At 48.1% G+C, this 17,399-nt stretch overlaps 1 protein-coding gene across 7 annotated transcripts in view; it reads left to right on the forward strand.

Moving 5' to 3' along the window:
• Nucleotides 1-1,270: 1,270 nt before the first annotated feature.
• GRHL3 (grainyhead like transcription factor 3) overlaps nucleotides 1,271-17,399 on the forward strand; it is a 34,960-nt gene continuing 18,831 nt past the window's right edge. The window contains exons 1-3 of one of the 7 annotated variants that reach the window (XM_036823746.1): nucleotides 1,271-1,416; nucleotides 13,009-13,195; nucleotides 15,938-15,999. In XM_036823746.1, the coding sequence (XP_036679641.1) occupies nucleotides 1,400-1,416; nucleotides 13,009-13,195; nucleotides 15,938-15,999 (266 nt within the window). In that variant the 5' untranslated portion in view covers nucleotides 1,271-1,399. Of the gene's footprint in view, nucleotides 1,417-2,803; nucleotides 4,378-13,008; nucleotides 13,196-15,937; nucleotides 16,000-17,399 lie in introns of those variants that run through there. The other 6 variants (XM_036823774.1, XM_036823757.1, XR_005016240.1 and 3 more) reach the window with 6 other exon arrangements.

Here is a 17,399-nt window from a genome sequence, read left to right on the forward strand (position 1 = left end):
AAAAGATACCAAGATTGGCTTAGATTCAATTTCAAATTAATCCTGGTGGAAGCTCTAAAAAAAAGCTCTAGCATTCTCCTGTTTGTGTTTGTGGATCTTCTGGGTTTACCAACCTTGTTTTTTACAGGAGACAGCTCATGGCAATTATTCCACAATTACTTAGTCTAACGGGCATCTGATTTCTCCTGCGTTTCCAACACAGAACGAAGCACTTATTAGAGTTTGTGAAATGACTGGCGAGCTAAGGCTTTGGAGGTGACCGACTTCGACTTTTCCATCCCTTCTGTGCTGGCCGGAGGTATGTGGTTTGCTCACCCCTCATTCAGATCTGTATCACACCAAATAACAGGCTGCCTCCCACCCTACTGCCCCACCCCCCCTGCCACCAACACACCCCCCCCCAGACTATAAACTCCTCTAAGAGCAGTGACCCTGTCTTTTTGGCCTCTGTCACCTCAGAACCCAGAGTAGGGCCTGGCACACCACAGGTGCTCAATAAATGTCTGATGAATTGTGGCCACTGACTTCAGCTCAAAGGGAAAGCCAAATTTGCAGTGGGATGACTGAAGATTCAGATCTGGGCTCTGACACTCACTAGCTCATGCCCTTGGGCAAGTCACGTTACCTCTCTGGCTTCCATTTCCTCACCTGTGAACTGCGTGTATTGGGGAGGAAGAGAGCGTGATAATAACAGCTACCACAGTGGGTCACTGTGAAAGTCAAAAGAAATCACCCGAATAACTGTAGAAGACTATTCAGAAATAAGATGTCGTTATCTTAAAGGGAAGCTCTAGGAAAAAGAAAGGGAACTTCTACAGAGACCCACAGGGGAAGATCTGCTCGCTCCTTTGAGAATTCCCTGGTGGCTGTGAAGTAGTTGATGCTGGGTAGCGGAGGGGCCCAAGGAATTAGCGGGGGTGGGGGGATGTTCCGGGGCATCCACGATGCCCCGGAACATCTTATCTAACTAGAAAGAGGAATCGAGATTTCCTGCAGCCAAGTATCTGTTTGTCCCTGTACTTTTCCTCTGGCTATCTTCTCTCCAACATTTTTTTCTCCTCCCTCCTCCTTAATCTCCACCCCCCACCCCCTCACCAAGGAAGGAATTGGCCAGCTCCACCCATGGCTCCGCCCCCAGCTCGGCAGGCCAAGAGTTAACAGCTGCACCTGTTGAGGTATACCTGCTGTCGCCGGCACCTGTACCTGTAGCCAATCAGAGCCAGAGCTGCCGGGAACCTACCTGTCAGCAGAATCCCGACACTGAAACCTCAACATAAATCAAACACTTCCCTGGGCAGGGAATGTCTGTGTCAGGCAAGAATTAGAGACGAGCGGTCAGCAGAGCCTCGGTGCCCGGTGCCGATCCATCCGTCAAGCCTGGGAGCCTGGGAGCAGGAAGATGTCGAATGAACTTGAGTGAGTAAACACCGGTGGATGCCTGGCGCGCTGTGAGCATGGAGGCTGGATGGGGTTTCTAGAAGAGGAAAGAGCAGGGAGGCTGGCGCCAAGATTCACAGAGCAATTTGTAAGGGTAAATGAATGGGCTGACGATCTCATCTTGGCGTGCTGCGGCAAGCCCCGTCTCAAGCTAGAGCTGAGTGTTTCCCTGGGAAAATAATTTTTTTTTTCCCTTTCTCTCTCTGCTGAGCAGTTTCGAGCCAGGTAGGGAAACACAGGACTGAAACTGTGAAGGCTTTCAGCACCACTTTCTGATACTGTGAAGGGGGCCTTGGAAATCAGAGACAGCTCCAATCCCATCTAGGCTTTCTATCTTCTTGCCAAAAGGAACTTCTTTGAGGTGGTTCTAAGAACTGTCTTAGGCAGAGAGTTGGGTTTCTCTAAAGGGACTTGTTTGTTGGGTTGGAACAGTCCCAAGTGGGAAGGTGAAGTTGCTGGTTAAACACGTGCACTCTTTAGTCAGCTTGACCTAGGTTCAAATCCAGGCTCCATTCCTCATGGGCTGTGATATCTTGATTTGGGCAAGTCATTCAACTGACCTGCGCTTCATTTTCCTCATCTAGAAAATGGGTACAAGAATGTTTTGTAGGATTCTTGAGAGAATTAAGTGTGATAAAGGCTGTAAAATGCTTAGCACAGAGCCAAAGTCTGAAGATGCATTCAATAAAATGTAGTTGATTTCACTCAGAGGCGGTTCTAAGGCTGAGGAGGCTGAGATGTGGTTTTCAGTGAGGTCATCTCTATTGCCTGACAGGACACAGGTGCCTTCCTGCCCATATCTGGGATTTAGAATCCCCACTGGCTGATGATGACTTTCACCATGGACCCCTGGCTTGGGGTCCAGACCTCAGAGAAGGTGGGATGAGGCTGGGATTCTGGGCTGCTGTAGCCTGGGTTTGGGAAGCTGGCAGAAGCCAGGCTTCTAAGATACGGACTATCCTCTTCCTGCCACCCTCAGAGGTGAGTAGGCAGAGTCAAGGATTGAACAATCTTTTTTTCTAGCTACTCCTTAATAGACTGTTTTAAGAACTTGAAGACCTGAGAGTAGAGCAATTGGTGGGTCCTGACTGCAGACAAGTTTCCATGATACCAGTCAGCTCTTGGATTCTCTGGGGTTAGCTAACTATGTTCATGGTACAATAACTGGGCATCGAATTTCTCTTGAATGGGCTCCCTGGGGCTGATAACGTGTTAACAACTAGGATAAGAACAGGGGCAGTGGAGCCAACACCTGGGTTCAAGTTCCAGCTGCCACTAATTAGCTGTGTGACCTTGGCCAAGTCACTTCACCTGTCTGAATGTCAGTTTCCTCATCTGTAAATTGTGGCCATATTGGGACCCACTTAATGGAGCTGTTGGGGTATCCAGTAACTTTAGACAAGCAATTGACTTAAAGGCTGGTAAGGAGCAATCTAAAATAGCCTTGTTACTTCATACAGAAATAACCAATCAATGAGCATTTCTGAACCTCTTGCTTTCTATTTTTCCATACTTTGAAAACAAAAAACATCTTCTGATGTGTCTCCATCCCAGTCAGATCTGTTGGTTGAAACAGCAGAGGCTGCGGACAGAAATGTATTCATTGGTGCCCCTTAGGGGGTAAATGTCCTGAAGCTGGGTTACTTAAACAAAAAGGTTTCCTGCATTTCTCCTCCTTAATGATTTGAGTTTGAAGTCAGAACTCCTGACAGTAGAGGCTTCTCCGGTTGGGGTGGGGTGAGGGGAACCTGTGCCTGCTGTGTAATTGCTGGCAGACTCTGAAGTCACCACTAAAGATTACAATGACAGCGTCTCAGTGCCTGGGGGCTCAAGTGCCTTTACTGATAAGGGGGGTTGAGGGGTGGAATCCGCTGCTTGGCTTGCAAGTTTTGAGCTCCTGCTGCTGCTGCATTCCCCCTAGACGTGTAGAGTTAAGAGGACTGGTCCTAGCATCCATTCTGATCCCGACAGAATGACCACCTCTTGCTGGGCCTCGGTGTAGTAGGAAAAGCCGGACTTGCACATGACTCTAAATTCTGCCACTTAGCAACTTCAGGATCCTGGTGAATCTGCTTCTCCTCCCTGACCCTCAGGTTCCTCCTCTGTCCAATAAGGACTATAAACACCCACCTGGTCAGGGAAACAGTGAGCTCCCGTATGTAGGCCAGCCGGCCCGGAGGAGAAGCTCCATAAACGTGAGCCCTATTACTAGGCCACTTCGAAGGCCGGCGCTTGAAGAGCATGGAGGCCAAGGTGGTGGAGTTAAAAGCCAGCTCGAGGCAGCTGGCGGGTGGAGCGCCCGGGACTTTTATGTGGTCGGGCTGGGAGCATCTGCCAGCCTCCAGGACTCCGCAAACCTCCGGTGCCTCCATCCCGCTGTTCTCGGCGCCTCGGGGGCTAGAGCCGGTCGCAAGGGATGCTGGGGCGGCGAGGGCGCAGGAAGTCGCTGCCGGACGCCCACTTCTCGCGGGAAAAGAGCTTCCGGAGCGGGCGAGGGGCCCCAGGCCGGCCGCCATGTTTGGAGTCCCATCTTTAGAGTGCGCGAGGGCCTACTGGGTGCCCGGCCGGCCCGCGCTGTCCCGTCCAGCCCGTCGAGGATGTGAGGGAATTAAGATTAAGTGATCAGCACGTAGTAGATCTATCGAATGGAGGAGAGAGAGGGAAGTGAGCGAGGCGCGCCAGGATCCCCCTCTGCAGCCCCGCTCGGGCCGCAGTCTGGGCCCCCAGCCGCCGTCTGGAATCATCTTCCTCCCCGAAATCTTGGAGAGCCGAAGCAGAGGGAGGGAGGGGCACCCGACCCATCCACCGCTCCACCCAAGCTCCGGGAGCGCTGAGCTGCAGACTGCCTGCAGCGCTGAAAGAGTTAACTAGGAACGCCTCCCGCTGTGGTTTTGTGGTCGAAACCATGATTGCCAGGAGCAAATTTTTGTCGTGCACGAGGTGTGTTATTAAAAGTCGGAGCTACGCTGCTGGTGAATGAAAAGTTAAAAATCCTCGTTAAGGCCGGGCTGTAGAACAGGCGGACTGGACCCACAGTCCGAGAGGCCCCTCGACGACCCAAACGGCGGCGGTCCCTGCCACTCGGCCCGCTACCCTCGCCCAGGAGGCCCGGTCGGTGCCTGGAGCCAACAGGGTCTTGAGGGCTCCACAAAGAGGAGGAGGAGGGGGAGGAAGGGCCGCAGGGCTGAAAACACAAGTAACATACCCGAAGCGCCCTTCGGTTAAAACAAAAATAACAGCCAAGCCTTTACTTGAGCGCTGACTCCACATCGGACACAGTGTCCGGTACTTGATAAATACATCACCTCCTGTAACCCTCCCAGCAATCCACTGAAGGATGGGAGTATAAATATAAGGATGAGGGGATTTAAGCTTGCCCCAGGCAATATCTTCCCAACACCTCGCTGAAGAGCTGAGATCTTACCAGGGGCCAAAAGACATCTCGCTGAAGAGCTGAGATCTTACCAGGGGCCAAAAGGATGCCCACACCAATGTGCTACCCTGCTTCCTACCAGCACAGATGTTGAAAAAAGACTAGGAGATATGCCAGACTGCTAACAGTACTTATTTCTGAGCAGAGGAATGCAGGTGAATTCTAGCCTCTGCTTCTAATTTTTCTATATGTTCCATATTTTATATATTGTGTTTTACAAATCCGTGTTACTTTTGAAATGAGGCAAGGAAGGAAAGAGTCATTATTTTTAAAAGAGAGAATTGTTGGTTCCCCTAATTAAAGAAAAAACGGTGTTCTCGAAGTGTGGTCCTTGGACCAGCATCCTCAGCATCATTACCCGGGAACTCCTTAGAAATGCAAATTCTCAGCCCCACCCCAGACCTACTGAATCAGAAACTCTGGGGGTGGGGTTCAGCAATATGTGTTTTAACAGGCCCTCCAGGTGATTCTGATGCATGTTCAAATTTAAGAAACATCGGCCTAGAAGACCTGCCAGAGGATTGGAAGGCAGGAGATTCCCAGATCCACCGCTGACCTACAGTGTAGTAGCTGAGTCAGCAGGCCGAGAGCTTTGCTATGGGGTCACACCTGTGTTTGAGCCCAGCTCTGCCATGTACGGACTGGGTGACTTTTGGATGAGCTCCTTAACTCTGTAAGTGAGCTCTCTGAGCTCTGTAAGTGTCAGTTTCTGCATATGTAAAATGGTGATAACACCCACCTCACGGCATGTATGAGAACGAAAAGGCACAAGGCCTGACACATAAAATAACTTAGCTCCTTTCCTTCCCTTGTCTTCCCTCCCCTTTCTGGAACTCAGCTTTTCCATTTGTAAAATGGAGCAAATAATCCTGGCTGGCTGCCCCCTTGTTCTATTCCTTTTGCCTCCTTAAAAAGGTCAGAGCAACTGATCTAGTGAAAATCTTGAAGGGAAATTCTCTCACAAACATTTGATGTTATTTCACTGAGCCTTCCTAGGAGGTCAGCAAGAATTGGGAACTTTTGAGGGTGGGGACAGCATGATATTTACCTTTGTGTCCCAGTACCCAGCACAGGGTCTATTCAGCAGAGTGAATGAATGAATGAAAGGATGTGGTGCCCTGGGTCTAGAGGTAGATTGCAACTTCTTTCACATCTCAATTGAACAAAAGAGGAAAAAAATAGGAAAATTGGACAGGAAACCAAGAGGAGACTATAGCATGAAAGAAAAGGAGGGAATTTTCAAAGGGGAGAAAGTGAGTTTCTGGTATAATTAGAAAATGGCATATGATTAATTTACATGCAGCTAGAGGCTTTGGCTGGAGCCTGACGGCTCTCAGTTAACTTGCCCACCTGGATCCAGATGATGAAGCTGGCAATGCTTGCCCCTCTTTATCTGGGAATCTCCAAGCATCAGGTCTCCTTCTGCCACTAGTAGAAGGAGAAAGTGAGGCTGTGAGTTGTCATGCAATTTTCTGGGGGCTACCCCACAAAGTGAGTATTAGTAGTAATAGTTCACGTTATTATGTGCTGGCATTGTGCTCATCACTTTGCCTCCATTATCCCATTGCATTTTCTAACAGTAATACTTCACAAAGTTCTCAAGATTAAACAAAATGATGACTAGAAATTGTTGGGCCAGCACCTGGCACTTAGTAAGCCCTCAGTGAACAATAGCTATCATAACTCTGTGAGGTTAGTGCTCTCACCTTCCCCCATTTTTTTACGGGTCAGAAAATTGAGGCACAGAGAGGTCAAGTTGCATAAAGTCACACAGCTAGTAATAGCAGAGCTGAAACTGGAACCCAGATCAGCATAGCTCTGGGGCCCACCCTGTAACTATTAGTTCACACTGCCTCATTCAAACTGGAGTCATTATAGAGCCATGCCCTAGGCGCTGCCATTTCCCAGCTGAGGCCCCCAAGTGAGCCCCAGCATGTGATAAGGCACATTTCACAACCTGTGCATCCAGAAACCAGATGGGCCACTGTCAAGCACAACAACCCCGGAGCGCTCCTGTCATGCCCGGGGAACACCTTACATGGGGATGACTGAAAAATGATTCCTCCATGAGCAGCTGTGGCAGGGCCGCCCTGTGGGTAATTAGTGAATGTGATTGATCACTGCTGATGAGGCTGGGTGGCTCACAACAGAGTTTGACAAGTCATGGGGTGTATCTGGGTGTCAACACCCAGCTCAGGCAGCCCCTGGAACTCTTCCTCCTCAGGCTGGAGGGAAGTGGGGCCCAGATCACTGGATCTGTCCTGTGTCAGGCACCTCCTCTGGTGGGGTTTGAGGCTGCCCCCTTGGTGGTGAGTTTTCTTCCCCCATCTGTAAGATTGAGTCAGAGGCCTTACTTTTCCATCTCTGAATTACTGAAATGTCTTTGAGATAAGGTAGTGATTGAGCTGAGTACTGGACAGGAAGCTAGGAGACTTGATCCCAATCCTGCTCTGTGCTGTGTGTCCTTAGGCAAGTCACACCTGCTCCCAGAGACTAGATTTCTAGGGAATTCTCTGGCGGTCCAGTGGTTAGGACTCGGCTCTTTCAATGCTGAGGGCCTATGCTCGATCCCTGGTCAGGGAACTAAGAGCCCATAAGCTGCGTGACGCAGCCAAAACAAACAAAACTAAAAAAAAAGAGATAGACTTGATTTCTAAAGTCTCTTTGCACCCTAACTGGAACCCAAAAAATCTCAACTAATGGCTGAGACACATTCACTTACTCTCACTGGGAGTTTTAAGTGGCTCAGCCAGAATGCAGTGAGCATTAGGGTCTGAAAGGACTTGGGATGAAACCCTACTTCACCACTCTAGGCACTTCACCACTCCAGGCTTCTGAGGAGGCAGCCTTGTGAAGGTTCTTGATGATGGAAGACAGAGACCTCTGTTCTAGGCCTGGCACCATGAGATGCCAGCTGGGTGGCCTTAGGCAAACCAGTGGCCTTCTCTGTGGCTCATTCTATCCTGCTATCAAATGGGGATAGTCATACCTTCTCTCCCTACCTTACAGGGGCGTTGCAGGATCAGAGGTGATGACAAATGTATGAGAAGCATGTTGAAAAATATAACACGCTATGCAAATGTGAGGGATTATCAAATCTCAGACTTGAGTTTCCTTTTTAATGGGCTGGCCTTCCTTGAAACAAGGCAACATATGCAAAAAACCTGGCTCACACCTGTCACACAGTAGGCAGACAAGCTCTGGGAGCTGTCCCAGGCTTATGCCTTTGTCTTGCCTTTCACCTGGAAAGTCCAAGATCCTCCCCACCCATCTTCACGCCCCTCTCCCCCTCCACCCCTCTTCTCAGCCAACATCTAGCCATTCCCCAAAGTTTAGGCAGGTCAGAAGTCCTCCTGCTTCTTTTCCTTCATAGCTTTCTTCACCTGATAGTATCTGTCCATTTGTTTTTGTGGTCATGTCTGTCTTGCCTGCCACTAAAATGCAACCTCTATGACAGTAGGGATCTTGTTGTCTTGCCCACCTAGGACAAAGCCTGGCACATAGTATAATAAATATTGATAAATATTTATTAAAATGAAGCGTAGATGGTTAGGTGGATGGATGCCACCCAGATTTATTGTTTTTTCCCCTCTCTTCTACATCCCTTCTTGGAAACTAGTGGTTGGTGGAAAAGTGACTAGTCATGGAATTAGATTCCAGGAGTCTGGCTTTGTAACTCCCTCAGCCAGTCCCCTGGAACAGGTCACCTAACGTCTCTTTCCCTTGTCTATTTCCTGGTCTGTAAAGTAGAGATAATAACATGTCATATATGTCGAGAGGCTCCAAGAGATAATGAATGTGAAAGTCAAGGCAAGGGGTTATTACAGTGTCTCTTTTGTTTTTGATGTGGAACCTGGTTCACAAACAGGAGGCTTGGAGAGGATGTTAGTTTAAGAACCTCAGGCAGAGTCTCCGCTTTACTTTCATTTGGGGGTTCTAAGAAGATGATGATCATGATGGTGATGACGGTGATGATGCCAATTATTTACTAAGCGATGATTCTTTGGCAGGCTCTGGGCCAAACACATTTCTTATGTTAATGTACTTAATTCTCCCAACAACCCATGAGATTATCCCCACTCTAAAGTAGCCAGCCCTGGTAACTCCATCACGTGACTGTGCTCTAATTTTCTTCACAGCACTTGTCACTAACTAAAATTAACTCATTTATCTACTTGTTTACGGTCAGTCTTCCCCAATTAGATTGCAAATTCCAAAGGGAGAAGAGCCTTATCTGTCTTGTTCTTGGCTGATTCCCCAGTGCCTAGAAGAGTCCCTGACTGGCACACGGAAGATGCTCAATAGACCCATTTAACAGATAAGGAAATAGGCTTGGAGGGGCTAAGTACCTTACCCAAGGACACACAGTTACTCGGGTCTGTCAGGCGATGACCCTGTTGCTCTTCCTCCCATGGTGCTACAGATTCTTCTGTGCTGCGGCCTGGTGGAGACCTGATGGCTAGAAGGCTGCCCAGAGCCACTTCCTCTCCCTATACCCTCCTCCCCGGTTTCCCTTTCACCTTCTGATGGCTGAGGAGTTTGGCCTTGGACAGGGACACCAACAGAGAGTTTGTGGAGGCCCTCGGGGAAGGTGACCGCATAGGTTGCAGTCAGCTGGTTTCCCCTCTTTGTTCTGGCTCTGTCTCCCATTAGTAGGGCTCACTCCTTCCTGGAACACTTTTCACATCCTCACCCACTGGGCCCTCAACTCTCAATTCTAATCTTTAAGAGAACAGGGAGCCAAAAGTTTTTGGATCAGTATTTGGCACTGAGTCAATGCTAACTAACCTTATCCATCGCCAAGACTTTCTAGAAGCCAAATGCTTAGTCTTGGAACGTGACACTGATTGGTAGCATACTTGGGAACCAGGACTCTAGAGCTCCCAGCGCCTGGCCAGAAACTCTTCCACTCATCACGCTTCCCCACTTAGTCCCTCTTGACTTGTGTGGGTGGCAAATCCCTTTCTGTCTTGCAGTGGAGGATTGGTTCAGTTTATTCCAGGGGAGGGGAATTGCCAGAATAAAAGAGGCATTTAAAAGGAGACTAGCATGGGGTTAGGAGCTGCATCTTGGAGTCCAACAAGTCCAGGTTCAAGGTGAGCCTCTGCCACTTACTAGCTGAGTGACCTTGAGCAGGTAATATCACCTGAGTCTCAACTTCCCCTAAACCTATTGTGCAGAGTAGATATGATGATGCAGAATAATAGGTGGAACAGTATCTGCCTATGGTAAATTCTTGAGGTATGGTAACTGCTGTGTATCAAGGAATCAGACTTTGGGATCCCAACAGGATGGATTGGAGACCACTGTAGACCAGAAGAACCCCCCAAATGAATAGCAAACATTGCCTGTCCTTTCGTTTCTGATGTGACTTTATCATTGTCTTCTAAAAATTAACTTTTGAATAGGGTAAGATAACTGATAGCTCATCAAAGCTGATAATGGTCATTCCACCAGAGTCAGCAAATTGGGGCTCCAGGCCCAGATCTGCCAGTGATTTGCAGGGTGACCATGTCTTGTACCACGTTGCAAGCCTTTGATGTCTAGCTCCAAGCTGGACCGAGAGCACAATTTTTTTTTTTTTTGGCATATTACTCCTTTATTAGAAATTATAAATGAGGAATTATTTCAACACCTGAAGACCAAACTACAGCATAAGATTCCATAGGCTCAAGATTTTTGACATTCTGGAAAGAGTGTTCTGTAAAGTATATCCTTTCCGTGGCATGGCAACATCATTCTTTTTGTATTAAGCACTTGTTGTGTGCCAGAGACAGTTTTAAGCATTTTTCCTGTGATGTTGCACTCAATCCTCACATCCTACATGGTGGGTGCTTTTATTAGACACATTTTATAAACAGGGAACGGTGCTAAGCGCTGGGATTCCTTGTTGACCCAGAGAGTGGTCCACCAGGCCTTTCCCTGCTTCTCCTATGCCCCCTTGGCTTAGGAGTTCCGTGTAGGCTGGGACTGGGAGGGGTTGGGGGCAGCCACCTGGGCTTGCTCTGTGAGTTCCTCTAACCCCAGGCCCAGGAGGCAGCTGGGAGGGGCCTTTTCTCACCTCTCCATCTTAAGGCCCTTGATTTATAGAAGCAGAAACTTGAGGTGTGCCTCCCTCTACATGCCCCTGGAGCAGGAAGGTTTCTGTCATCTCTCTTTCCTGTGTGACAGCTCCCTCTCCCTCCCTTTCAGAGCCCAATACCCCACACCCTGGCGCTCAGTGAGATGGGAGACGCTGCCCTGGAAGAAGCCCCTGGTTGAGTGCCACCCCCGACCTGTCTGGCTGTGGCCTGTCTGCTGTTCCCTCTGTGTCTGAGAATGCAGGCTTGAGCCGCGGGGCAGCAGGAGGGCACTTCCTGTGGTGTGATTTGTGACGGTCCTTGCCCACCCACCAGTCTGCCACAGTGCCTGCGATTCCACAACTAGAGCATTTCTCTGTTGTGGTAGGGATTGCCCTCTTGCACTATGGTAAAGCTGTATGGCTTAGTGGAAAATGTGTGGCTTTGGTACTAGACAAGCCTGGGTTTAAATCCTGGTTGTGTCATGGACTAGTTGGGTGATTTGGGGGCATTTTCTTATCTCCTCCGAGTCTTGGGTCTCTCCATCTGTGAACTGCAGCACATGATCCTTACCTCTAAAGTTCTTGTAAGGAGCAGAGCTGATGAGTGGAAAGTGTTCATATATAGTGTAGTAAACGGCAGCTGGCATTACTCCTATGTCTCTAGCATTAGAGAATCTATGAGACTCACCTAGAAAGGGGGGCACCGGGGCACCAGGACACCAGTCTCAGGAGTTCTCTTTTCTCAGTCTGGCTGTCCCCAGCTTCTCACCTACCAGTATCCTTCACACATTCTTTGCTCTAAAGTGAACATAAGCAGGACTTTCCCACCTCTATGCCCTTGCTCATGATTAAGAGCATGTTCTACACCAGTGATTCACAAAGCGTGGTCCCCAAACCACCAGCATCAGCATTACCAGGGAACTTAGGGGTGGGGCCTGGAAATCTGTGTTTTAACAAGCCCTCCGTGTCATTCTGAGGCAGCAAAAGTTTGAGAACACTATTCTATATTACAGCATCATCCTGCTTAAGCTTGAATCCCCTCTGGGCCACTCACTAACCCACTAACTGGGACCTTGGGCAACTCCCTTAACTTCTCGGAGCTTCAGTTTCCTCATGTATAAAATAGGGAAAATAATACTACATGCCTCACAGTGTTGTGGTGAGAATTAAATGAGATAATCCATGAAAAGTGCTTAGCTCAGTGCCTAAAACATGGTCAGTGTTCAATAAAGATTAGACATTATTTTTATCATCATCATCATTAATCTGTATTATGTTCCTATTCCTGGGACACTCGCCCTACATATCTGAGTGATATAATCCCCCGTGCGGAGTGTCCCCAACTAAAATGTCTGCCTCCTCCAAAGAGTCTTTCCTGATCTCTTACCTTTGAGCCTATGTGGCTTGTATTTGTCCAAGTTCTCAGCACGGCGCCCAGGTTCTGCCTGCCTAGGGGTGCCCTGCAGCATTCCACTCCAGTTCCTGGCATCTGAGCAGCTGCTTGGGCGCTCTACAATAAATGTTGGTCTGAAATGCCATTTCCCAAGACCAGGTTCTGCCTGTGGGCTTCCTTGCTCGGGCTCTTTCTGTTCCTCACCACACTCTCTAAGTTGAAATGATCTCCAGCCTTCTGTGTCTTTCTCGGTCTTGAGGAGAAGTTCATCAGAAGAACTCATGCTGAGTTACCTGGAAATTTTATTCTCTGCAGCTTTTCATTGTTACTTCCCATCCTTGTTACACTAATTCCCCTTGAGTAAGTATCTACCATGGAAGCATTTTATTGAATCTTCTCTGAAGCCTTGCGAGGTTGGGATTACAGTCTTCATGTTGTAGATGAGGGAACTGAGGCCCCAGGTCTACAGCTTCTACGTGGTAACATTTGGTGGTGACCCAAAGCATCTGGCTCCAGAGTGTGGATACATTCTACTGCTCCATCTGCCCAGTGATGACAGAAGAAGCAGTTTCAAGTTTTCAAGGCTGATAACTCTCTGAATTCCTGGGTGTTGCTCTGAGGCTGACCATTCACAGAACTTCTGCTGGGACAGCCTAAATTTGACCTTCCCTACTTGCCTTTCAGTTTCAGATCCGTACGGCTGCTAAAGAACGACCCAGTTAACTTCCAGAAATTCCCCTACACTAACGAGGATGAGGCCTGGAAGACCTACCTTGAAAATCCCTTGACGGCGGCCACGAAGGCCATGATGAGAGTCAATGGAGACGATGAGAGCGTTGCGGCCCTGAGCTTCCTCTACGATTACTACATGGTACGTTCGCCACCTCTGGGCATGCCCCCCTCTAACGGACTGTGTGTCTTCGCTTTCAGGCCTCATGGCTCACTAGCCCACCATGACCACCCCTAACCCCTCACCATGTTCTTTCACACCTCTGGGCTTTTGCACATGCTGTTCCCTCTGCCTGGTACCCTCCCCTTTCCCCTAGCTAAACCGTGCTCTCAGCTTTGGGCCTCAGCTTCAATGTCAGCTCATTCCACCAGAGGCGAGGAAGGCTTTCCGGGGTCTCCCATTCTGTGCCTCCTCTGGGCACCCTCAGCAACCACCATCCTTTTCCTTGAAGCTCTCCTTAGAAACTTGCTGTTTGTGCATTTATTCCTCCATCTCCCCCATGACACTGAGCTCCTGGAGGGCAGGAATCATGTCATGATCATTACTGAGCCCCTAGCACCCCATACTGCCTGCCACACAGTGCTCAATACGTGTTGATTGAATGGATCAAGGCCTTGGCCTTACACACCACAGCAATACCCCCAACCTACCATCTTCTTTCTGCCCCTGTACCTTAGGTCATCCCAGTTGCCCTGTCATCCCTACCTGCCTATTCTAACCCCACCACCTAGAACATGCCTTTTCCTCTTGAATCCATTCCCTTCTTTCAGGACCCTTCCCAAGGCCCACCTTCTCTTGGAAGCCATGCTGCCACATCACCTCTCCCTCTCCTGAGTGTCTCACTATCGTTCATACCCTCGCTGCCATTATATGCATTGTAATACCTCCTGACAGACCATCTTTTATTGTTCTCTAATTGTTTCCTGGGCCTTGGCCTTGACTCTGGGAGACTGTCAGTTCCTGAGAACAGGAATTAGGCACTCTCATATATGATAAGTGTGCTTAAAGCTGTCAGTAACCACAAGTACATTACACACGACATCACCCCTCTTCCAGTGCCTGTGCCAGACATTGCTAATGGATTACAAACTGTATTCTCACTGAGGGTATATGAGGACACAAAATCTTTTTCAACCTAGTAGTCCAGGCAGCCACTACCCATCTGTCTGAATTGTCATATGACAGCAAACTTTCTTGCTCTTCCTAGGCTGGGTTATTTCTCCAAGAGACTTTCCCAGATCTGAGGCTGGGGGACATGAATAGCTAAATATTGTGATAACTGAATCTGAACTTGAAGATTTAAAGCCACCTTGTAAATAAGCCCTCAAATTCACAGGCCCAAGAAGTAGTTTACCTATTCTGCTACACAAAGGAAGGTAAACTCTCTGTAAATTCAGAGGCCAAGGGGGGAAGTGGCCTCAGATATGAGAAAGCCCCAAATTATCTCTCTGGCTTTGGTTCTCATCCTGGAGTGGTATGGTTACCCTACCTTACCTTCTCCCCAGCAGACTGATAACATCCTCATAGCATTTGATGGAAAAGAAATTGGAACTAACTGCCTCAGCCTGGCGACATGGTAGGAGCCAGAATTCTAGGTCTGAGCTTAAACTCCAGCCTGTGATATATAGCTTGAAGTTGGGCCGTAAAATAAAATCTAGCATCATCTCCCCTGGGCAAGAGGCCGTTCCCAGGGCCAGAGTGGTGGGGACAGGCTCTGAAGGTGACGCTTGCAGTGGTTTATTGCAATATAGTGTTCCGGTGAGATACACCTGCCCCCCTCTTCCCATCCCAGAGCATGTTAGATTCAGAGCAGCACTATGTATAGTAAAGACATGATCTAATGGTGTGGAAAGAGCACCAAGTTGGGAGTTCGAGACCTGTTCCTACCACAAGCTGGCAATGTGGCTTTGAGCAATATAGTCCTAGAGGTGACCACTTACCATTTCTTACTGAATGCTGGGCACTGTGCCAGGCACCTTTCCTCATGCTCTTCCACGGGGTGAGACTAAGAACCCAGGCGTTGGAGTCACTAGGCTGGGTCGGAGACCTTGTTCTGGCTTTATTAGCCTTAGGGAGAAATGACCTGGATGCTCTAAGATACAATATTATGACCATAATCATGAAAGATAACATTTACATAGTCCCCTCCATGTGTCAGGTGCCGGTCTAAACACTCACAGCAGTCCCAGGGGTTGGTATCACTATTATTATTCCTGTTTTACAGATGAGGACAACGAGGTGCAGAAAGGTTAAGGGACTTGCGCAAGATCACACAGCCAATACGTGGCAGATCTAGGAACTAAACCCAAGAGGTCCACACTCCTAATCACTAAGATGACGGAGCCTCTCTTGGCTTCAGTTTCCTCATCCATATAAGGGGGATAACATTAGTAGACATCATAGAGTTGTTGTAGGGATTAAATTAGAGGACACAGAGAAGGCACATAGCACAGGGTCCAGTGCATAGGAAGTACTCCATTAAAAAACAGTAAACATTATTTTTATTAATAAATCTTCGCAATCCCCTTGAAGTAGAGTTCATGATCCCCCACTTGACATATGAAGAAACTGAATCTCAGAAAAGCACTGTCATTTATCCAGAGTCACACAGCACTTTTAAGTGGTAAAGCTAGAACTTAAGCTAGGCCTGCTTGACTCCAAATTCCATGATTCCTAACTGCTAATCTTGGGGTACTGCTCCCCACTCTGTAACTTGGGGCTCAGACTAAATGATGGCCTGACAACTCGAAGGACTGGTGGGTTTTCTCCCAGTGACCAAGATAGCTACCCTGCCTGGCCAAGTTCCCCGGAGGGGGTTGAGGCTCCTAACAGCCAGATCGTACCCAAGAGCCATGCATAAATCCTTCCTTCCTCTCCTCTCAGGGCCCCAAGGAGAAGCGGCTACTGTCCTCCAGCACTGGGGGCCGGAACGACCAAGGAAAGAGGTGAGGCTCGCCGGCGCCACCATCTCTGTCCCTTTGCCCTTCCCCACCCCCACCTCTAGGCCCCTTATCCCCTGGGCACAGGAGGTACAGTCCTTAGGGCCCACCGTACTCTTAGGGGCCCACGAAGGCATTGTAATCTATTTTAAAGTCAGAAGAAAACAATGAATATGATCCAACCTGGGTTATATTTGTATTTATACCAATGCAATTGTAAAAGGTTTTTAAAATATTTTTATGGAGGAAGGGATCTATGAAGGCAAAAGAGACTAGGGCCCACAAAATCATAGTGAGACCTTGCTTGAACACACAGACACACAGACACACAGACACACACACACACACATCCTAGGTGCCTGCAGGCCACGTGAGCTGGAGTTTACTGAAAACAAACTTCAAAGCCATAGTGGTGGAAAAGCCCTGATGGAAGCTTTTCTGTCCTAGCTCCAAAACCCTCCCTGCAGCCTCAAGGGGAGGGGGCACCTATGTTCCCATATTTCTTTCCCTTGGCTCTCTTGGGCCTCTGCCTGGCATTAGTGCCTCGGGGCACTGATGTTCCTTTTCTTGTAGAAAGCAGCCCAGGCCGTGCTTATGGCCAGATGGGCACTGGAAGGACCCTGCCCCCCTTGCTCCACTTTTCCTTTCCCCGCACTGGGCAGGGCTTCTGCTGGGAAACCTTCTGGTCTCCTCTCTGCCCTCGAGAACATCCAAACTGCTAAGGCAGGCATTGCGACTCTTGCGGCTGGCTCAGGGCCCCTGCACTGCTAGAAACAGTGGGCTTCGGTGCAGGAGACTTTTCTCAAAACTAATTTTTTAAAATGTTGTTAGCTTTTCTGATTATAAAATAATACCTACTTGTTATAAAATATTCAAACTCTGTAGAAATGTATAAAGTAAAAAAGGAAGAAAGGAAGGAAGGGGAGGAGGGAGGAATGAACTGGCGGATTACATAATATATTTGTTCATCTGAAGAAAATTGTTTATAGGTGTATGACAGTTTTAGGGAAATTATGAATAGATAAGTAGAAAATTATAAAATGAAAAAACTCATTAATATCATAATTCCAATAACAACAAAAGTTGTTCTAAGAAAAGTTATAGTAAAATTTTTGGCCAGCCAGGAAACAATATTTGTATAATTATAATAATTAAACTATTGTTGTAACTATTTTTAAATTTAGTTTACTTTTTAAAAATAAATTTGGTATAGTAACAAAATAAATATCCATACTGGGGCTGGGCATTGAGAAACAGAAGTATGGTGGTGGGAATGGAAGACTGGCACAATTAAAGGAGAGCACCCACTGATAATAGAATCATCTTATTATAAGGTCTGTGTGTTCACTCAGTGTCTCTGATTCTGTGAATCTCTGGGCCTTATGTGTGAAAATAGTCTATCTGGC

The sequence above is a fragment of the Balaenoptera musculus genome, chromosome 1 (genome assembly GCF_009873245.2).
Source record: "Balaenoptera musculus isolate JJ_BM4_2016_0621 chromosome 1, mBalMus1.pri.v3, whole genome shotgun sequence".
In the NCBI taxonomy this organism is placed as follows: Eukaryota; Metazoa; Chordata; class Mammalia; order Artiodactyla; family Balaenopteridae; genus Balaenoptera; species Balaenoptera musculus.